This window comes from Lissotriton helveticus, chromosome 5_1 (genome assembly GCF_964261635.1).
Source record: "Lissotriton helveticus chromosome 5_1, aLisHel1.1, whole genome shotgun sequence".
Taxonomy (NCBI): domain Eukaryota; kingdom Metazoa; phylum Chordata; class Amphibia; order Caudata; family Salamandridae; genus Lissotriton; species Lissotriton helveticus.
This window is the reverse complement of record NC_136065.1, coordinates 729,916,411-729,937,019: the sequence shown is the minus strand read 5'-3', so window position 1 is coordinate 729,937,019 and position 20,609 is coordinate 729,916,411. Positions and strand designations below refer to the sequence as shown.

Genomic DNA, 20,609 nt, shown 5'->3' with positions numbered 1-20,609 from the left:
AGTTATGGATTTCTCACTTTAGAATAGATACCCCAGCAATACCAACCCCGGAGGTGGGTCTCCAAACTAAGTTCACACCAGAAAGTCCAGGAGAACTGAACGGCCAAATAAGCTGTTCCTCCAGAACAGATTACCAGGCAATAATGCTAAGTGAACATGTGCAGAGATGCCCACATGGCTGCCTGGCAGAGGTCACTGTGGGGGACTCGACGCCCCAAAGCAGTAGTGGCTGCCGCCCCCTGGTGGAATGGGCGCGCAGCCCTACTGGAGGCTCCTTTGTCACCAAGGAATAATAGATTTTAATGCAAAGAACAACCCATCGAGAGATGGTTCATTTTTGCACGGCCCGACCTATCTTGGCGCCCACATAGCCAACAAAGAGTTTATCATTCATCCAGAATTGTTTTGTGCGATCCAGATAAAATGATGACGCACATTTTTGATCCATAATGTGAAGTCTCTCCTCCTCCTTTGAAGGATGTGGCAGGAAGAAGGTGGGCAAAGTGATGGTCTGTGCTATGTGAAAAGAGGTAACCACTTTGGGAAGAAAAGAAGGCCTACTTCGGAGGACAACCTTGTCCGGATGGACAGCAAGGAAAGGAGGTTTAGAAGACAGAACCTGAAGCTTACTCACCCTGCAAGCAGAGGTCATGGCAACCAAAAAAGCAGTCTTTAAAGTCTAGAGTCTGAGAGGACAATTATGCAGTGGCTCAAAATGGGCACACATAAGGTAAGTCAAGAGAAGATTCAGGTCCCATTGGGGCATTACAAAAGGAATAGAAGGAAAAAGGAGAGTAATGGCCTTAAGAAATCTATTTACAATAGGGGACTTGAAAAGAGAAGGCTGATGAGGAAGGGGAAGAAAGGCCAAAAAGGCAGAAAGATAGCCTTTAGGAGTGCCCAGAGCAGAACCCTTCTGGGCCAAAGAAAGAAGGAAGAGGAGAACCTCTAAAAGATGGGCAGAAAGGGGATCCACAGCCTTTTGCTGTGCACCATGCCACAAATTTATTCCATCTACTGGCGTATGCCGTCTTAGTGGAGGGACGCCGTGCATTACAGACTTCAGGAGAAAGGTCGAAAGCTGTCAACTGCAGCCACTCAATCTCCACGCAAGGAGGTGGAGGCTGTACAGGTTAGTGTGGTGGACCGTCCCCATCTGCTGCGACAGGTAATCCTCCGGAAGAGGCAGCCTGATTGGAGGATCGATGGCCATGTTCAAGAGCTCGGGATACCAGCCTTCGTGTACTGTCTGGAGCCACAAGAATGACTTTGGCCTGGTCGCGCTTGATCTTCTTCAGCACTCTGGGCAGAAGCGATATAGGCGAGAAGGCGCATAGAAGACCACTAAAACCGAAAAGCTTCGTTGAGCGAGAGCCGGCTTGGGAATTCCAACACGCAGAACTGCTGATATTGCGCGTTCTCGGCAGCGAACAGATCTAACCAAGGATCTCCCCACTTCCAAAAGAGACCTTGCACCACCTCAGAGTGAAGACACCAGATCCATTTTTGGTTCATCATGCACCAGCGGCTGAGTTCGTCCGACTTAGCGTTGAACCACCAGGGACATGCCCTGATGTTCCAGCCACGTCGAAAGGCCAAGAGCCTCCTGACATAGGGTCCACGACCCTACCCCGCCCTGTTTGTTGCAGTACCACATGGCGTGGTGTTGTCCTTGTAAACCTGCACCACCCTTCCTCTGACTGAAGGAAGGAATGCTTTCAGTGAAAGACGAATCGCCTGGATCTCCAGAAGGTTGATGTGGAGCCCAGACTACACAGAGACCAGAGGCCTTGGATGTCCGTCTCCCTCATTTGGCCGCCCCACCCCAGGAGTGACGCATCTGTCACCACTGTGACCTCTGGTTGGGGAAGGGAGAGGGATCTGCTGTTGACCCAATTCTGGCTCGTTAGCAAACACTGCAATTGGTATGCAGTGCTCTCCGAGATCTGGATGCAATCTGAAAGATTCCCCTGATGCTGAGCCCACTGGAACTTCATATCCCACTACAGAGCTCTAATATGCCACCTGGTATGAGCCACCAGCAGGATGCAGGAGGCCATGAGGCCCAGCAGTCTCAGGGTCTCTCTCACCGAAATCCTGGATAGAGGCTGAAACATTTGTATCACAGCCCAAATATCCCAGACTCGCTGCTCTGGAGGATAAGCATGAAACGGTGCTGTATTCAGAACTGCCCCGATGAAAGGAGCTTCTAAGAGGTAATCAATTAAGACTTTGGCACGTTGATAGTGAACCCTAGCTAGTTCAGAAGGTCTGCCGTAGACTGAAGGTGGGCGACAGCCTGGGGCGAGCTCACCTTCAACAGCCAGTCGTCGAGATAGGGGAAGACTGGAACCCCTGATCTGCGCAGATGAGCTGCGACCACCGCCATCACTTTTGTGAACACCCCAGGGGCGCTGGTAAGGCCAAAGGGGAGCACTGTAAACTGAAAATGCTCATGGCCTATCGTGAACCGTAGGTAACGCCTGTGGGCCGGCAGGACAGGGATGTGGAAATAAGCGTCCTGCAAGTCCAACGCTACCATCCAGTCTCCAGAATCGAAGGCCGACAGGACCTGAGCCAATGTCATCATTTTGAACTTCTCCTTGCGGAGGAAGCGGTTGACGTCCCCGAGATCTAAGATAGGATGCAGGCCTTTTGTCCTTCTTGGGCACCAGGAAGTAGTGGGAATAACAACCTCGACCTACTTCTAGCACAAGGACTCGCTTGATAGCTCCCTCGGCCAAGAGAGCTGTAACTACCTGATGGAGAAGGGCCGAGTGATCCTCTGAAATGCAATGGAGTGTTGGTGGCATGGAGGGAGAGGTAGTCACGAAGGGGAAGGAGTAGCCCCATCGGAATATCTGCAAAACCCACCTGTTCGAAGCAATGTTGTGCCAGTGGGGGAGGTGATGGTGAATCCTGCCACGCACAGGCAACTGGTGGCCCGAAAGGTCGGACTAGGAAGGCTTGAAGATCGATGCAGAGGGGGGCCTGGTGGACTGGCTTGCCCGCTGGCCCCTAGACCCAGGACGCTGGGTCCCGCGTCCCCGGCCTCTAAGAGGTTGAGTAGCGTGCACCGGCCTGTGGCCCTGGGTGGAACATGGTGAGTCACCCCTTCCGTAGCCACAAAAGGGGCGAAACGAGGCCTAAGCCCAAGAGTCCTTGAAGCGCGCGAGTGCATTGTCCACCTTGTCGTCAAACAGGCGACGCCCATCAAAGTTCATGTCCAAAAGGGTCGATTGGACAGCCCCGGAAAAGCCAGTGGACCTCAGCCAGGCGTAGCATCTCAAGGATACTGAAGTAGAAATCGTTCTACCTAGCGAGTCATCTGTATCCAGCCCACATCATATGGCACACTTCACTGCGTCTCTATCTCTGCAACCGCACAGGAGAGTATAGTCCGGGGATCCTTAGGGCATTGTGGCAACACTTGCGCAACAGTGTCCCACACAGAGTGCGTGTAGCGGCCCAAGAGATATGCAGTGTTCACCGACCGCAGTCCTAAGCTAGCGGAAGAAAAAATCTTCCCAAGATGGTCCAGCTTCATGGATTCCCTATCTGGGGGAGCAGTTGGGAACGCGCCTCTGGATGCTGAGGCTTGGACCACCAAGCTCTCGGGGGTAGGGTGTTGGAAGAGGAAAATTGGGTCACCCGGGGCCAGGCGGTGGTGTCTGGCAAACATCCTAACCATAGGAGCCCATGTGCTAGCTTGGACCAAGTGCCTAAAAGGATGTCTGTGAGGACCTTGTTGAATGGCTACAGGGGCTCCAAAGACGCCGCAGCCGGCTGAAGCACCTCAGTCAGGGGGTTAGTCCTGGTTGCCACCGTAGGAAGCTCAAGGTCCAGGCCTCAGCCACCCTACACGACACCACAGCTTAGGAGGCTCTCTCCTCCATGGCCATGTTAGGGGGAGAAAGCATACCAATGTCTGGGGTGGTGTCCAGACCACTGGCATCACCGAAACTCCTCCCACCAGTCCGGCTCTTCTAGCTGGTCTGCCGTAGTCCACAGACCCCTTCCAGTCCTCCTCACCCTCCTCTGGCTGCCACTCGGGCCGAAAAGAAAAGCCAGGGTATAACAGGGGTATAAAAGCACCGGGAGGCGCCGGTACCGGCGTCAATCGAAGCCAGTCAGGCTCAGTGTCTTAGTTAGGATGGAGGCCGGGGCAGACGCCAGCCGGGGACCCGACCGGCTATGGAGGTGGCGGAGGCGTCGACAGAGGAATCAGCACCGGGGGAGATGATGTGACTTCAACCGACACCGATCTGGATTCAGCCCTGGATTCCTGGGGTGCTGAGGCCTGAGCAGTCTGAATCGAAGGTCTAGAGCCCCCAGCAGAGTACGCGGGGCCCGAAGTCACGCCAGCAGTGTTGGGATGCCTAACGATGCAGTGGAGGGGGTTCATAAAATGCACAAAGCTGGTATTCTCTGGCCCCCGGGAAGAGAGGGAGGCCTGGAGCTGTCCCAGCAGGCTCCGCAGGACGACGACCTTCAGCGTTCTGTCGGCCGATGGAAGGGGAGAAGGCGAAGAGCAATGGTGCTGCTTTGCCTTCTTCTTGTGCTTTGACTTACCCTATGCCGAAGACATCAAGGAGGAATAATGGTGGTGATTCCGTGATCGGTCCCGCTACCTCCCTCTCGACCGGTACCTCTAGCAGCGCAGAGCTGACTGCCGGGCCTCCAAAAGCTTTCAGGATCACTCCTGCAAAGACTTTCGGTTCATGGCACGAGAGCTGGAGCACGACTTCGGGTCATGGTCGCGTTCCAGACACCAGAGGCACACAAGGTGTGGGTCCATGACCGACATCAACTTGTGACAAGAGTCACAAGGCTTGAAGCCGGTCTGGCGATGGGATATCCCTACTTGCGCCAGGAGTCAACCGACTCGAAAAAAGATGTCACCAAAAGTCAAGAAAGTACTATTCAAAAAAGATAAGGGTACCGCTCTTTCCGAATCTGTGCTGGCTGGCGTGGAAAAAAAGCAAAATTATGCTAGCGAGCCAGGGTGGCATCTGAGAAGATACCGCAATGTCATTCAGGCGATCACGACGCCAACGACGAACGCAGAGTCGACCGACGCCACTTACCGACGCTCAGGGGTACTGCTGAGATAAAATTCTCCAGATCCAGTCTGACGCTTGGGGGTAATTCTAAGGTAAGGATTTATTATAACTTATAGTCTCTTTCAATTAGTCGTCCTCATCCTGCACTGCGTGCATCTTTACTTGTTGGTGCTAATCAGCCAGTTTTTTGTACTGCATGTCAGACTGTAGTTTCATAGGATGGTGATGCCTTGCCTTAGCAGGGTAGAGTTCAAGGTCAGGATTCTCTAGAGGTTCGACCATGTTGTCCTTTCAAAGTTCTTCTCCCTCCCAGGGCCTGAAGGGCTCATCATATCTGTGAGAAACAAGAGCTCCTGGGATCTGAGTCAGTTTCCTGTGGTTCAGGGAGAAAGGAGAGCGGGAATTGCGGTGGTGGTGGAGGAGGTGCTGTAGCAAAGGATAAAGAATGGTGGAGGACTAGTGGTCGAGTCCCTGATCCTTTGAAGGGTGGGTGTCCTTGAAAGTTAAAGGTCTGGTACATCTTCGAAGGCCAGCCTATGTTTCTTTGGGATCCAGGTAAGTCCTGGAGCCAGGAGCTTGGCAGGACATTTGCTTATGCCCAGACATATAAACAGATACTTCTACTTAGCATCGAGGACCTCAGAGTTTTTTGAAAACTAACACACTTGGTGGTGTTCGATCTCAGTGTTGAGGGTGGCTTTGGCATTCATTTCAGGGCTGGTGGCAGAGCAACTTTGAGCATCTATTTCGGCTCAGAGTGCAGCTTGTCAGGGCCAAGAGGTCAAGGCTGCAGAGGAGTGGTTTAATGTCCTTGGATGGGGGTCTTCTCTGGCATCTACAGCCTCTCGCATCTGAGGTTTCATGGTCGGAGGAGCCAAACTCAAAGGCTTCTGCCTTTTTTGGCTCGACTCACTTGAGGGCTGGAACACTTGAGTATTACTTGAGCAAATCTAACACCACTGTGTATTACAACATGGAAGCAGCAAGCATACTTGTGCCCCTCTCTTGGCATTGCTGCTGCTTGTTCCTCGCAGCTCTATTTTTCCTCACAACTCTATTTTCCCTCACTCAACTTGCATCTCCTGCTGTCCATGCATCCGTCTTCTGACATTCACAACTGCCTTCCCCCATTTTCAGCTCGACTCAGCTCTGTCTACTTGACCCACCTGCTTGCTGCCAATTTAATCACAGCAGGGGAAATGTAAAATCTGAATTGGGCAGTGTGGGTGTCAAGGCTAAGACCGTTTTAAGGCTCAAGTACCTGCTGCGCTGGAGAGGTTGTTGGGGACAGCCTGCTTTTGCCCTATCCTTTCCTATCATTCACTTCACAAGAAAATGAATTGCGTGTTATGGAGGATGTTTTTAATATGTCAGTGTTCCTTCTTTTAGTGACCTTTTGAGGCTTTATAGAATGTCTTCCTTATTTTAAAGTAAATTCATGGAACTGGCAATATAGCCTGTTTCTAGCTGCTAAATTACAAATGTTCATCACACATACTTCCTGGCCTTTCCGATGTACGGCGAAGATACTTCACGAAAATATGACTTAGGTTAAAGTACTCCAGGGTCCCCACACTTGGACGGGACTATTCAGTGCTTAGGATTATTAATGGACATTCCCTGAAGGAGAACAGTCACTCTCAGCATCCATGTCTATTCATGATTGTGATTCATGCCATTGGTAAAATACATCTGCCTTTTTTCAGGTAATCAGTGCAGGCAGGGCAATAGGCTGTGAAAACACTTGAATCAAGAATTGACAGTGATCGGCCAAGACACCAAGAAGACTAGTCTTCACCAGTCAACAGATAAAATACAACCAAAGAGGCAACTTGCAGAAGAGATAAATGTGATATGGCACTTTGTATACGCACGGACTGTACATATTGTATTGCTTAATGCAAGATGGTAATCTTATTTATAAATTAAATTGGAGGAATACTTTGCACACCTAAAATTAAAACATTCAATTGGAGTTAAGGACCAAACCATAAATGAGCCTCGTTAACATTCTGGTATTGATCAACAAGGAAAACATTAGAAAATAAACATACCTGAATCGTTTTTAGATCAGCTGAGGGGATGTCAAAACACACACCCTAAAACACAGAAACATACAGGTGTAAGAATAAGTGTGCTAGAGTAAACAAATGTACTTTAATAATTTTTTTCAATAAATCAAATACATTCTACTAAGGTGAGCATAAGTTTTGCAAATAAATGTTTTGGATTATCATTTTATCAGCTCGACCAGAAAATCTGAGAACATCAAGGCAACTCTTTATACAACTATTTTAGTTTTACACTGGGTACTTTCATGGTCTGCCTCACCTTCATTGCCCTTGGTGGTGTCAGATGCTACCTGTAGTAACACTGGGGCCTATTCATTATAAACTACACCAGAAGCAAGCAGTTATATATAATTTACAAAGCACTGAAGAACTAGGCTTGTCAGGTAGCCGTGTGCATGACTTATAGAGGTGAATGTTTTAGAAACTGTGTCCCTAAACTCAATTCATGCTTTTCCAGACAGATAACACCTTCTCTGGTAGAGACTATCTAGCGGCAGATCCCTTACATTAGAATTATCCCCAGGCGTCACTGGATCTGGAAGTTTTCTCGAAGCATACCCCCGGCACACCTGTAGGTGGTGTAATTTGCCTCCACTTGGCAGTGTTCATGCCCGAATTGACATACGCATTGTCTATGTAGGCGAAACTGTATTGATCGGGCGTAGTTTCTTTTTCGAGTATCCACACCTGGAGCCACAAAGAATATGGACCACATATGTGAAAAGCTAGGGCCCTGAAAGGGGAAATCCTTGTCCCTAGAAACCGCTTGTACAACGGTATAATGCAGGTAAATACATTGTATGCCTTTGCCAAACATTTTTTAGCACGCATCTATTTACCGCGAACATGCATTTACAACGTATACCAATACCACGCAATGCTTTTAGATTTTAAAACAATGTATTTGTGGTGGTGGGGGGGAATCCTCCAACCCCCCAACTTACCTTAAATGCGTGGTATTGGCATGCGTTGTAAATGCATATTCGCGGTAAAAATATGCATGCTAAAAAATGCGTGGTAGAGGCACAACGAGGTAAAAACCTTGTTGTAAAGGCTGTTTCCACTAGACACCCAGTCACAGAGCGTGGAGGATGGATAGGTCGGTAAGGAATCTGCAGCTAGAATAAAGACTCTACCAGATGAGGCCTTACCGATGGTAACTTGCTCATCTGATAGAGACTTCTAGCTGCAGATTCCTTACCTTAAAATAGATACCCAAACAATACCTCCTGGACTTGGGACTGCAAAACAATTTCACACCAAAACGTCCTGCAGGACTGAACAGGCAAAGTGCCTGCCAGACGGACCGGACTGTCCATAAAGTACTGTTGTGTGACTGTGTGCCGAGAAGAAAGCCCACGTTGCTGCCTGGCAGATGTCCAGGACCGGGATCCCATGGTGAAGTTGCTCCTCTTCCTTGGAGGGATGTGGCAGTGTAAAGTAGGTACGGTAGTGGACTGGCCTACATGAAAGTGATTCACGACTTTCTGCAGAAAGGAAGTTCTGGTGCGAAGAACCAGCTTGTCTGGGTAGATGTTTATGTATAGAGGCTTGGATGACAACGTCTGAAGTTCGTTAGCCCTTTGGGCAGATGGTATTGCCTCCTGGAAGGCCGTCTTGATGGTAAGGAGCCTGAGAGGACAATTATGCAATGGCTCAAAGGGAGCACACGTCAGAAAAGTCAAGCCCAGATTAAGGTCCTACTAAGGCCTGATGAAGGGAGAAGGTGGAAAAGTATTGCAAACCTTTCAAAAACCTATTTACAGCAGGGGATTTGAAGAGGGATGTCTGATCAGGCAACCACAAAAAGGCTGAGATGGCAGAAAGATAGCCCTTTAGGGTGTCGAGAGCAGTGCCCAACTGGGCAAGAGAAAGAATAAAGAGAACTAGTTTCTCTGCATACCATGCCATAAACGTACCCCAACGGCAGGCTTACACAGTCTTAGAGGAAGGACACCTGGCTGCCAAAATAACATTGCAGACTTAGGTTGGACGGTCGAAAGCGGTTAACTGTTGCAGCTCAATCTCCACGCAGGAAGGCAGAGTGTTGACAGGTTCCGGTGGAGAACCCTACCCTGCTGCTGTGAGAGAAGATCCTCCTGAAGAGGCAGCCTGATCGGAGGATGGATGGCCATGTTTAACAGCTACCAAATTCTCCGAGCCCTGTTCGGGGTCATAAGTATAATTTGGGCTCGGTAATTCCTGATTTTCTTGGGAACTCTGGGCAGGATTAGTATGGGCGGAAGGTTGTATTGGAGGTCTGAGCTCCACTCAAGGCGAAAAGCATCACTGAGTAAGAGCTGCATTGGAAACTCCAGCACACAGAACTGTTAACTTTGCGCGTTCTCTGCAGTGGCAAACAGATCTAACCAAGGCTCTTCCCACTGCTGAAAGAGACCTTTCACAACCTTCGGATGGAGGCACCATTTGTGATCTGCTAGGCATCTTCAGTAAAGTTAATCTGCCCTGGGGTTCAGAGAGCCCGCCAGGTGACTAACCACAATGGCTGATGTTTCAGCCATGTCCAGAGATGCAGGGCTTCTTGACCGAGGGTCCACAACCCCACCCACCCCCGTTTGTTGCAGTACCACATGGCAGTGGTGTTGTCTGTGATTACCTGCACTAACCTTCCCTTGGTGGAGGGCAGAAAGGATTGTAATGCTAGCTGGATCGCCCGGAGCTCCAGTAGGTTGATGTGGAGTCCAGATTTCGCCGGAGACTAGAGGCCTCTGATTTCCACCTCTGCCAGATGGCAACCGCACACAGGAGTGACGCATCTGTCACAACTGACAGATCTGGTTGGGGGGGGGGGGAGAGGTGCCTGCCGCTAACCCAATTGCAGTTCGTTAACCATCACTTGCCAATCTTTTGCACTACCCTCCAAGATCTGGAGCATGTCTGAGAGATTCCCCTGATGTGCTCTCACTGAAACTTCAGGTCACACTACAGCACCCGCAGCGCTTCAGAGTCAGTCTCATCGAAATCCAGGATAGAGCCTGAAACATTGGTTTCAGAGCCTGAGTATCTTGGATCTGCCACTTGGAGGATAGCTCTGAAAGAGCCAGGCGTCCAGAACAGCTCAGGTAAAGGGGAGAGTCTGAGAGGGAGTCAGGTGAGTAGAGGATGTCCACTATATTCTGAAGGTGAAAGACGACTGCCTGGGATGAGCCACCTTCTACAGCCAGTCGTCGAGATAGGGGGAAGATTGGCACCCCTGAACTCCACAGATGAGCAGCAACCACCACCATCACTTTAGTGAACAACTGATGGACGCTGATAAAGCCAAAAGGAAGCACAGCAAACTGAAAGTGCTCACAGCCCTCCGTGAACCACAGGCAGGGCGGGAATGTGGAAACATGCTTTCTGCAAGTCCAACGCTAACATCCAGTGTACCGGGTCCAGAGCAGATAGAACTTGAGCTAGCGTGAGCCTTCTTAATTAATTCTTGAGGAAGAAATTGACAGAGCACAGGTCTAGGATATGACAAATGCATCTGTTCTTCTTGGGCACCAGAAAGTAGCTGGAACAACAATCTCTATCTATTTCTGGCATCAGCACCCTCTCTATGGCTCCATTGGCCAAGAGAGCTGTCATTTCCTGGCGGAGCAAGGAGAGATGGTCCTCCGTTAGCCTGTAGCAAGTGGGTGGCGTGGGGGGAGAGGTAAACAAGGCAAACGGACGGAGCGCTGAAACTTTTCAGACACTCACCCCCAGTCACAAATCTGGGTTGAATTCATAATCGTTCTTTAGCTCACTTCGCCACCTCAGTTCAGACCCAGCTAGCTTGAATCCAATGGCAAACTGTTTCAGGATGCTTGTTTCTGGATCAGGGAAGACCCAGCTTGGCAGTTCGGGCTGGACTACCATGAGGCACAGGGTCAAGACTGATTTGCATAAAGCTGGGTCTGAACTGAGGTGGCGAAGAGAGCTAAAGAACGATGATTGATTCAACTCAGATTTGTGACTGGGGGCGAGTGTCTGCAAATTTTTAGTGTTACGTCCCTCATCTCCTTGTGTTTGCTTAGTGGATGGAGAGGTAGTCACAAACGGGAGAAGTAGCTCCTTTGGACAATCTGAACAATCCAGCGGTCTGATGTTATAGACCACCAGCAGGGCAGGTTATGGTGTAGCCTGCCTCCCACTAAGGTGCCCATAATGGTAAGAGTTCAAACTAAAAGTGGAGGACTGGCCCAATCTCTGGCTTGCTGACCCATGGGGTCTGTGTGTACCACGTCCTCAGCCACACAGAGGTTGGGAAGCTTGTGTGCCATAGTGGCGGGACTGGTAAAGACGCGGCTGGAAGTCCCTACTATGTGCCTGCGAAAGGCAGACTGGGGTTGGTGAGGGGCCAAGTCAAGGACCTGGCCATAGCCCTGCAATCCTTGGAGCACTACAGCGCGGAGTCCGCCTTCTCTCCGATGAGAAAGGAGTCAAAAGGCGTGTCCATAAGAGACACTTGGACATCCCTGGAAAAGCCAGGCGTGACCCCGTAAGGTCACCGACGAAGAAACCATTCTGCCCAGCCCACATCGGATTGTGAACTTTGTTGCATCTCTCCAAAAAGACATGGCTTGGGAAGAGTACGGCCAGGGCCTCCTGCAGGACCATGGGCAGCACCTCCACAACCGAATCTCATATGGCATTGGAGTAACAGCCCAAAAGGCATGCAACGTTCTCGGACCGCAGTGCAAGGCTGGTTCAAGAAAACATTTTCTTTCCCAAGGTGTCCAGAAGTCTGCGAGTTCCTCATTAAATGGGAGAAACAGTTCGGGGGCGGGGTATCTCGCCCGGCTGAAGCACCTCCGTTAAGACGTTAGCTTACTCTCGGTGGCAGTCAATACTAAGATTCCAGGACCTCGACCGCCCTTCTAAGCAACATAACAAAAGAAGTCAGCCCCCCACCTAGTCCCTGTCCAGAACAATAGTGATCTTGCCTGGAAGGCATGGCTCCAATTGGTGCCGGAGTCTGCATGCCAGAGAAGGGGATGAGAATGGGGATGTCACCGCGGGTGTGCGCTGGTAGAGTCAGGAGTGTAGGCATCAGGACCAGCGCTGAGGAAGGTTAAGGTTGTACGACCGGCGTCTGTCCTGATCCATCTGTGGATCCAAGGGGCCCGACTGAGGCATAACTGCTGATGGAAAACCAGTGGAGGTCCACTCTTGAATCCACTGTCCTGAAGGCGTACCAATGGGAACAGGCCGCCGAAATAGGAGTTGCAAGGCCTTTCTCCTGGAAACTCAGGGATCCAACAAGGTGCAGGCTGAACCACGGAGCTAGGCCCCGAATGACGATGCTCCCTTGTATCATCCGATGACTTCAAAGGATAGGGCAAAGTCGAAGACCTCCCTGACTTCTTACACTTGTGGGGCTTGCCGGAAGACAACTTAAATCTTAGGCTCCGTGAACAATCCTGGGACCTTCCACTCGACCGGGATCGAGACTGTCACAGCATCCCTCAAGGCCTTGGGGTACATGGTGCGGCAGTTGATGCACGTCGTTGCCTCATAGTTGCGCTTCAGGCACATGAGGTTAACAAGGTGGGGGTTCAACACCGACATCTGCTGATGACAGGCACTTGAAACCAGCCTTCCTAGTTGACATCCTGCCATACCAGGAGAAAAATCTCAAAAGTGACAAAATCAAAATAAAAAAAGGTCAGCCAAAATTTGACTGGGGGTAGCTGTCTCCAGATCTCGGCTGACTGGTGCGGAAAAAAATAACTGATGTCGCTGGGGAGGCGCCTATATAGGCTTGCGCAGGTCACTTCAGATGCGGACGACACTGACAATGCCAAGTGGAGCTAATGACGCCACCTACATGCACTCAGAAGTACTGCTCACAAACAACTTGCGCATCCAGTCTGACGCCTGGGGATAATTCCAAGGTATGGAATCTGCAGCTAGAAGTCTGTCAGGTTAATACTTCAAACTGTAGATTCTTCACCTTTAAAATAGATACCAAAACAGTACCTCCCAAACATGGAGTGTATGGAGTAGGCTCGGACTAGAAAAGTTTGCAGGATCGCATCAGTGAGATGCTATTCCTGTCAGTTCTAGATAGGAAGGCAGTAGAGCTTTGTGAACGAGTGACCAGATGCCTAAGTCATAGCCTGGCAGCTATCAAAGAACAGTACTCTGCACGCCAACGCAGAGGTGGCAGCTTTAGCTCTGGTGGAATGGGTCCTCAGACCTTCCGGAGGTAGCTTTTTGGACAATGCACAGTAGATCTTAATGCAGAGAACTATCCACCTCAACAGATTCCTTTTCTGCACAGCATTTTCCTTTTTTAGCCCCAAAGAACCTCACAAAAAGTTGATTGTCTAGTTGATGGTCCTTGGTGTGACCAATACAAAAGCTTAAAGCCCTCTTGGGAGTTCAACCGAAGGAACCTCTCCTATTTCAAGGGGTGAAGCAGGACAAAGAACAGTGGGAGAGTGATGGATTGCCCAACGTGGAAAGGAGCCAAGACTTTCTGCAATAAAGCCACCAACTCCTTAGCACTGGTTTGTTCGGGAAAAAGGTGGTTTAGGGCGGTTACACAGATAGAGCTTGGAGTTCACCCACGTGATAAGCTAAAGTGTCCCGAAAGAGGAAGAGGGTCTTTAAGGTCAGAAGACATAATGAGCAGCTCTGCTAAGGCCTGAAGAGTACACATGAGAAACATCAACCCCAAGATAAGGTCCCAATATGGCAGCACAAACGTTTTGGGAGGAAACGCGTGTTAAACCTTTAAGAAACCACATTTTAACAGGTTATTTAAATAAGGGTGGTTGCTCGGGCAAACGCAAACATTCCAGAGGGCTGACAAAGGATCTATAATAATGCCCAAATGCAAGGCCTTGCTGGTCCAACAACTAAACAAACAACAATACTTGACAGTTTGGCTGGTAACAGGTCTGCCCTGTGGACATCGACAACCTCAGGTGGTAGATCGAACCCAGTCAACTGCTGCAGCTTTATCTCCATGTATGGAGGTGTAAACTCTGCATGTTTGGTTGCAGAACCCTGCCGTTATGCTGCAACAGAAGTTGGTGTTTACAGCATGGTAACCTCATCAAGGTATCAAACGCCTATGCCCAGAAGTTTAGAGGACCACACATTCCTGGCCCAATCCGGAGCCTCTAGGATGACCTAAGCCTAATTGCTCCTTTTATTCAGAAATCAGGACAGGAGAGGCAGCGGCGGGAAGGGATACAAATGTACTGTGCTCCACTCCAGCTAAGTTTTGCAGGAACTCCAATGCGAAATGCGTGTTGATGCTGCACGTTCTCTATGGTGGTGAAAAGATCTAGCCAGGGATTGCCCTCTTTTTTGGAAGCTTTCCTGTTCTACCTCAGGATGCAGACAACATTCCGCCAGGCACCAGGAGGAGGAAACTGTTTGGCAGGGGTTTAACGGTCCAAAGAGTGCACCATGGGCTGGGATTCCTTGACATGCTCCAGGGCAGGAATCAGCCTGTGCTCCAAAAAGTCGGGATCCATCAAAGAACAAGTTACCAACATTCACCAATGCTCTTTCTGGTGACCGCAGATTGCTCACCTTTTGAATAATTCCCTAGGCGTCAGATTGGATCTGGAACATTTTGAACAGTACCTTTGCGTGCTGCAATGTGGATCAGCACCAACGCCATTCCGCTCTGTGAACGACATGGGGAGCAAATCTATCTACTCCTGCATGTTGACTTCAGTTGCTTTCAAGGCTGTCCTCACCCTCTGATGCAGAGGCCCAACAGCAAACTGAAGTTGACCAGTGTACAGAGTTCTAGACTTGGGATCCTTTTAGGATTAAATTCTGTACATTTGTCCCACCCACATCCATTGGCCGGAGGGGAACAATAAGGGAAAACAACACTAACAGGGAAAATTGGCAGGAAGGGAGGAAAGAAAAGGGGGGGGGGGGGGGTGGGTGGGCTATGGAAAAGAGAGGGGATAGGTAGGGACAGGAAATAAACTTCCCCGAAGCGGATAGTGCTGAAAAAAGGGTAGAAGTAGTGAAGCCCGTCCCTAGCACCGTAATGAGTATCATGGTTCAAGTGTGCAAGGCAGAGGACTCGTAAGTAGGCTGGGCAAGTTAGCTCGCTGAATTCATCGGCCAGGATTCTCACGCAAGGCCCACAAGTTCTGTCAAAGCACGGCAGCATATTGGTTACAGCTGCTGTTAATTTCTCCCTTCCCAGGAGAGCCCATAACTTATGGAGCCAGTCCAGGTGCGGCACGCGGGAGTCCGTGACAACGGGCCAAGAGGACCTGTTTGGCTGCACCAAGCACCAGTGCAATGGCCCACTCCCTCATCGATTTTAGATTTGTCAGGGGATTTGGAAGTCTTAGAAGGATGTAGCTGACCGGATGGGATGTAGGGAAGCTAGGGACACCTGTGTCATAAATCTCATTAATGTCTGCCAACACTTCTGCACATAGAAAAAACTGGTGGTCTAGTGAAGGATAAAACAGTACAGAGGCTCAGAGACAGAAAGTCAAAACAGATCACTCGTCAAGACTCAAGACCCTGATCAGCTACAGTTACTGACACATGTGCAACTCTATGACAGAAGAAAACCCTGAGGAGGGGAGAAAACAGTAAGGATTTCCATCAACTGCCCTTAGTGGCCAGTGTCATCATTTGGAACTCCCAGATTGCCCCGGTCACCTCAGCTCTTCTGGCAACAAGCCAAAAACTGGTGGGCGGGGCATAAGGAGAGCAACGATGAAAACGGTAATTGACCAAATCAATCCATTAATGCAGTGCAAGAATAAACAATAAGTGAGAGTGATGTTAAAAAAGTTTCAGCAGCAATCCAGACAACTTTATTGATAATTGCTGATGAGCTTATTAAAAACAGTATGTCGGCAATAAACAAATCTGCCGGATGTAGTGGTCTACTAGTTTCAGCCGTACTGGGTCACAGGACCCCGGCTTTCTTCAGGACCTTTAAATAGAAGCTACTGCATTCAGTGCAATTTGACCAACAAGAGAAAAGTGCATAAAAATAAAAAGCCATAAGATTATCACAATACCACTGGTTGTGAGCTTATACAATACCTCTACACAGGTCGGATGATTATTCAAACCTGTGGGGGATAAAGACAGCATGCCAAAAAGTCAATGCTCCAAATATAGCCAAACAGACTGTATCTGACTGCATGCTCTGTAGTTGTAATTGATTAAGTAGAAGTGATGATCAACTCACCTATATCGTGTGAGGTAACAGCCTCACCTCACCTGGCACAGACTCAGGTATAGGGAGGCACCGCCCTAAAATAAAATCGAACAAACCACAGAAACAACCATTTAATTCTATATACACATAGAACATTGTAGATGTTATTAATATATCTGGCTGTGCTGTGGTTGATAACCTGCCTTAAAAAACTCCAAATTGATATACTGTTCCACTAAGATGGCTCCTGTGAGTAACTAGGGCTGGAAACCCCTTGACAACATTCACAACGTGTTGATCACGAAAGTGCACGGCTCACATAAAAGACGGGGCTCCACACGAAACCCTTCGCCTTTGCAGATAACTTTTAGCAAGTGGGAGCTTGGAAAATGAAAATGTCATTACTAAAACATAGCTGTAACTCAGACACAGAACTGACCCTATCCAAGCTAGAGCAAGTAGTCAAATATGCTCTAGCGACTCCCCAATGGTATAAGTCAGTGGCCGCATTCACTCACTGGTGGTAAAACCCCAGTGTTCCTAGATTGAATGACGGATATCTCCGGGGATAAAGAAAGCAGTAAACAGCTCTGCCGCGCCAGACCCACAATACAAAAGGAAGAAAGAAAGACGGGGTTTACCCCGCTTACCTCTCCGTCGGTACCTCAGACAGGTCTGCTGAGGCTGGGGAAGGTGGCATCTACTCGCCGGGCAGCACCATTATAGACCCGCTGGCCGGAACCACATGGATGATGACGTCAAACCCCGTGTCCAATCCCTAGCGAGAACTACAGAATGACGCAAGACGTTGCGTACGAGTAGTTTATTCCCGTGTTATTGAACGCGGTAGACTGTATTGATAACAGCCTATCTACCTCTTACCCGATGCTGTCATGAGGTCCAGAGTGGACGCATGTATAATGAGTATGTCTACTGAATGACATTCTTAACGGTGAAAAAACAATCATTTAAAACATGATTTAATCAAAAGAGAAAACACATGTCCCAAGACCAGACTCCAGTGTTTTGGCTGAGGTATACAAGTGCCTTTTATTTACAAACCTCAAAAAAAAAAAAATGAGCTTGTGCACATGTATAACGCGGTTCCAGTTTTTAAGGGGATCAAACAATAAACTGCTGCTAAAAGAGCTAATCACTAATAAAGTCAGAACCACATAGGGTCTAACGGGACACACGCAAGGAGGGGCCATACAGTCCTCTAATATTGTCTACGGTGTATTTGATGTACACAGTGTAGAGGTCAGACCATTTAGAGCATAGTCCAGGGGATATCATCGTTTAAACCTTGTGTGTCACTTTTAAGTTTAAACACCCACCTTTAATCTTTAAGAAAAAGGAACTTGGTCTTATCCTTCACATTGGTGTGGTATAAGAGGTTTATCCAGAACAGTCCAGAGAAAATCCTCTGGCTTGTGATTTATTTCTGCAAAGTGTCTGGTGAGCTTTGTGTTGGTTTTGCCGCAACGGAAAGTACTCTTGTGTTCCAGCATCCGTTGGTGTACCTTCCTAGTTGTCATACCAACATAGCGTTCACCACAAGGACATTTAATTAAATACACCAAGTGATCGCTATTGCAGTTGGAAAAATGTTCACCCTGGAAATGAGCAGTTCCAGATTGTCTTTTCTGGATCTCTCAATTTTTGTGACCCCAATGGGTCTGGCAAGTGAACTATACCGCAAACCCATGGCGTGTAATTCCCTACTGAGGTTTGACAGCCAGCACCCAAGGGCCCTTAGGGAAAATCTTCCTTTTGGCCAGTTTTTGCGACTGAGGCGCAATTGCTCTACCCATGACTCTTACAAACGTCACTCTGACAATTTGTCGAAACAAATGAGTGACAAAATGTATCCTCGACGATTGGTGAAAAGAACTTGTAAGAGGGCTTCAAACAATCATAGGGAAGCTTTGCTCGAGCCAAAAATAGAGAAACCTCCTCTGGGGCGTATGACATGTGTGAATACCTTCAGCACTCTGAGTAATGGCTTACAGAAATGTATTAGAAAGAATTGGCGTTTTCTTAATACCATGCCTCTGTTCGGCTTTAAGAGAGGGCGTAATCTACGTGATGCCTTAGTACATACTAGACCGATTACTAAACCTAGTGCGGAAATTGCTCCGTGTCTCCACAAACAAAACAGTCCAAAACGGTGGACATTGGCACACATAAACCATGGATTCAGACACATTTTTCCAACTGCAATAGCAATCACTTGGTGTATTTAATTGAATGTCCTTGTGGTGAACGCTATGTTGGTATGACAACTAGGAAGGTACGCCAAAGGATGCTGGAACACAAGAGTACTTTCCGTTGCGGCAAAACCAACACTAAGCTCACCAGACACTTTGCAGAAATGAATCACAAGCCAGAGGATTTTCTCTGGACTGTTCTGGATAAACCTCTTATACCACCCCATGTGAAGGATAAGACCAACTTCCTTTTTCTTAAAGAGCAAAGGTGGATGTTTAAACTTAAAAGTGACACACAAGGTTTAAACGATGATATCCCCTGGACTATGCTCTAAATGGTCTGACCTCTACACTGTGTACATCAAATACACCGTAGACAATTTTAGAGGACTGTATGGCCCCTCCTTGCGTGTGTCCCGTTAGACCCTATGTGGTTCTGACTTTATTAGTGATTAGCTCTTTTAGCAGCAGTTTATTGTTTGATCCCCTTAAACTGGAACTGCGTTATACATGTGCACAAGCTCATTTTTTATTTTGAGGTTTGTAAATAAAAGGCACTTGTATACCTCAGCCAAAACACTGGAGTCTGGTCTTGGGACATGTGTTTTCTCTTTTGATTAAATCATGTTTTAAATGATTGTTTTTTCACCGTTAAGAATGTCATTCAGTAGACATACTCTTTATACATGCGTCCACTCTGGACCTCATGACAGCATCGGGTAAGAGGTAGATAGGCTGTTATCAATACAGTCTACCACGTTCAATAACACAGGAATAAACTACTCGTACGCAACGTCTTGCGTCATTCTGTAGTTCTCGCTAGGGATTGGACACAGGGTTTGACGTCATCATCCACGTGGTTCCGGCCAGCGGGTCTCTAATGGCGCCGCCCGGCGAGTAGACGCCACCTCCCCCAGCCTCAGCAGACCGGTCTGAGGTACCGACGGAGAGGTAAGCGGGGTAAACCCAGTCTTTCTTTCTTCCTTTTGTATTGTGGGTCTGGCGCGGCCGAGCTGTTTACTGCTTTTTTTATCCCCGGAGATATCCGTTATTCGATCTAGGAACACGGGGGTTTTTACCACCAGTGAGTGAATGCGGCCACTGACTTATACCATTGGGGAGTCACTAGAGCATATTTGACTACTTGCACTAGCTTGGATAGGGTCAGTTCTGTGTCTGAGTTACAGCTATGTTTTAGTAATGACATTTTCATTTTCCAAGCTCCCACTTGCTAAAGGTTATCTGCAAAGGGTTTCATGTGGAGCCCCGTCTTTTATGTGAGCCGTGCACTTTCGTGATCAACACGTTGTGAATGTTGTCAAGGGGTTTCCAGCCCTAGTTACTCACAGGAGCCATCTTAGTGGAACAGTATATCAATTTGGAGTTTTTTAAGGCAGGTTATCAACCACAGCACAGCCAGATATATTAATAACATCTACAATGTTCTATGTGTATATAGAATTAAATAGTTGTTTCTGTGGTTTGTTCGATTTTATTTTAGGGCAGTGCCTCCCTATTCCTGAGTCTGTGCCAGGTGAGGTGAGGCTGTTACCTCACACGTGATAGGTAAGTTGATCATCACTTCTACTTAATCAATTACAACTACAGAGCATGCAGTCAGATACAGTCTGTTTGGCTATATTTGGAGCATTTACTTTTTGGCATGCTGTCTTTATCCCCCACAGGTTTGAATAATCATCCGACCTGTGTAGAGGTATTGTATAAGCTCACAACCAGTGGTATTGTGATAATCTTATGGCTTTTTATTTTTATGCACTTTTGTCTCTTGTTGGTCAAATTGCACTGAATGCAGTAGCTTCTATTTAAAGGTCCTGAAGAAAGCCGGGGTCCTGTGACCCAGTACGGCTGAAACTAGTAGACCACTACATCTGGCAGATTTGTTTATTGCCGACATACTGTTTTTAATAAGCTCATCAGCAATCATCAAAGTTGTCTGGATTGCTGCTGAACCTTTTTTAACATCACTCTCACTTATTGTTTATTCTTGCACTGCATTAATGGATTGATTTGGCCAATTACCGTTTTCATCGTTGCTCTACTTATGCCCAGCCCACCAGTTTTTGGCTTGTTGCCAGAAGAGCTGAGG

The 20,609-nt window shown here is 48.3% G+C and overlaps 1 protein-coding gene across 2 annotated transcripts in view; it reads right to left on the bottom strand.

Annotated features, from left to right (window-relative positions):
* The window catches only part of LOC144754879 (nucleolar RNA helicase 2-like), a 650,789-nt gene that overhangs the window by 28,944 nt on the left and 601,236 nt on the right, over positions 1–20,609 (bottom strand). For both annotated transcript variants that reach the window (XM_078643201.1, XM_078643200.1), the window contains exon 15: positions 7,118–7,162. In XM_078643201.1, coding sequence (XP_078499327.1) covers positions 7,118–7,162 — 45 coding nt within the window. The remainder of the gene's footprint in view (positions 1–7,117; positions 7,163–20,609) is intronic.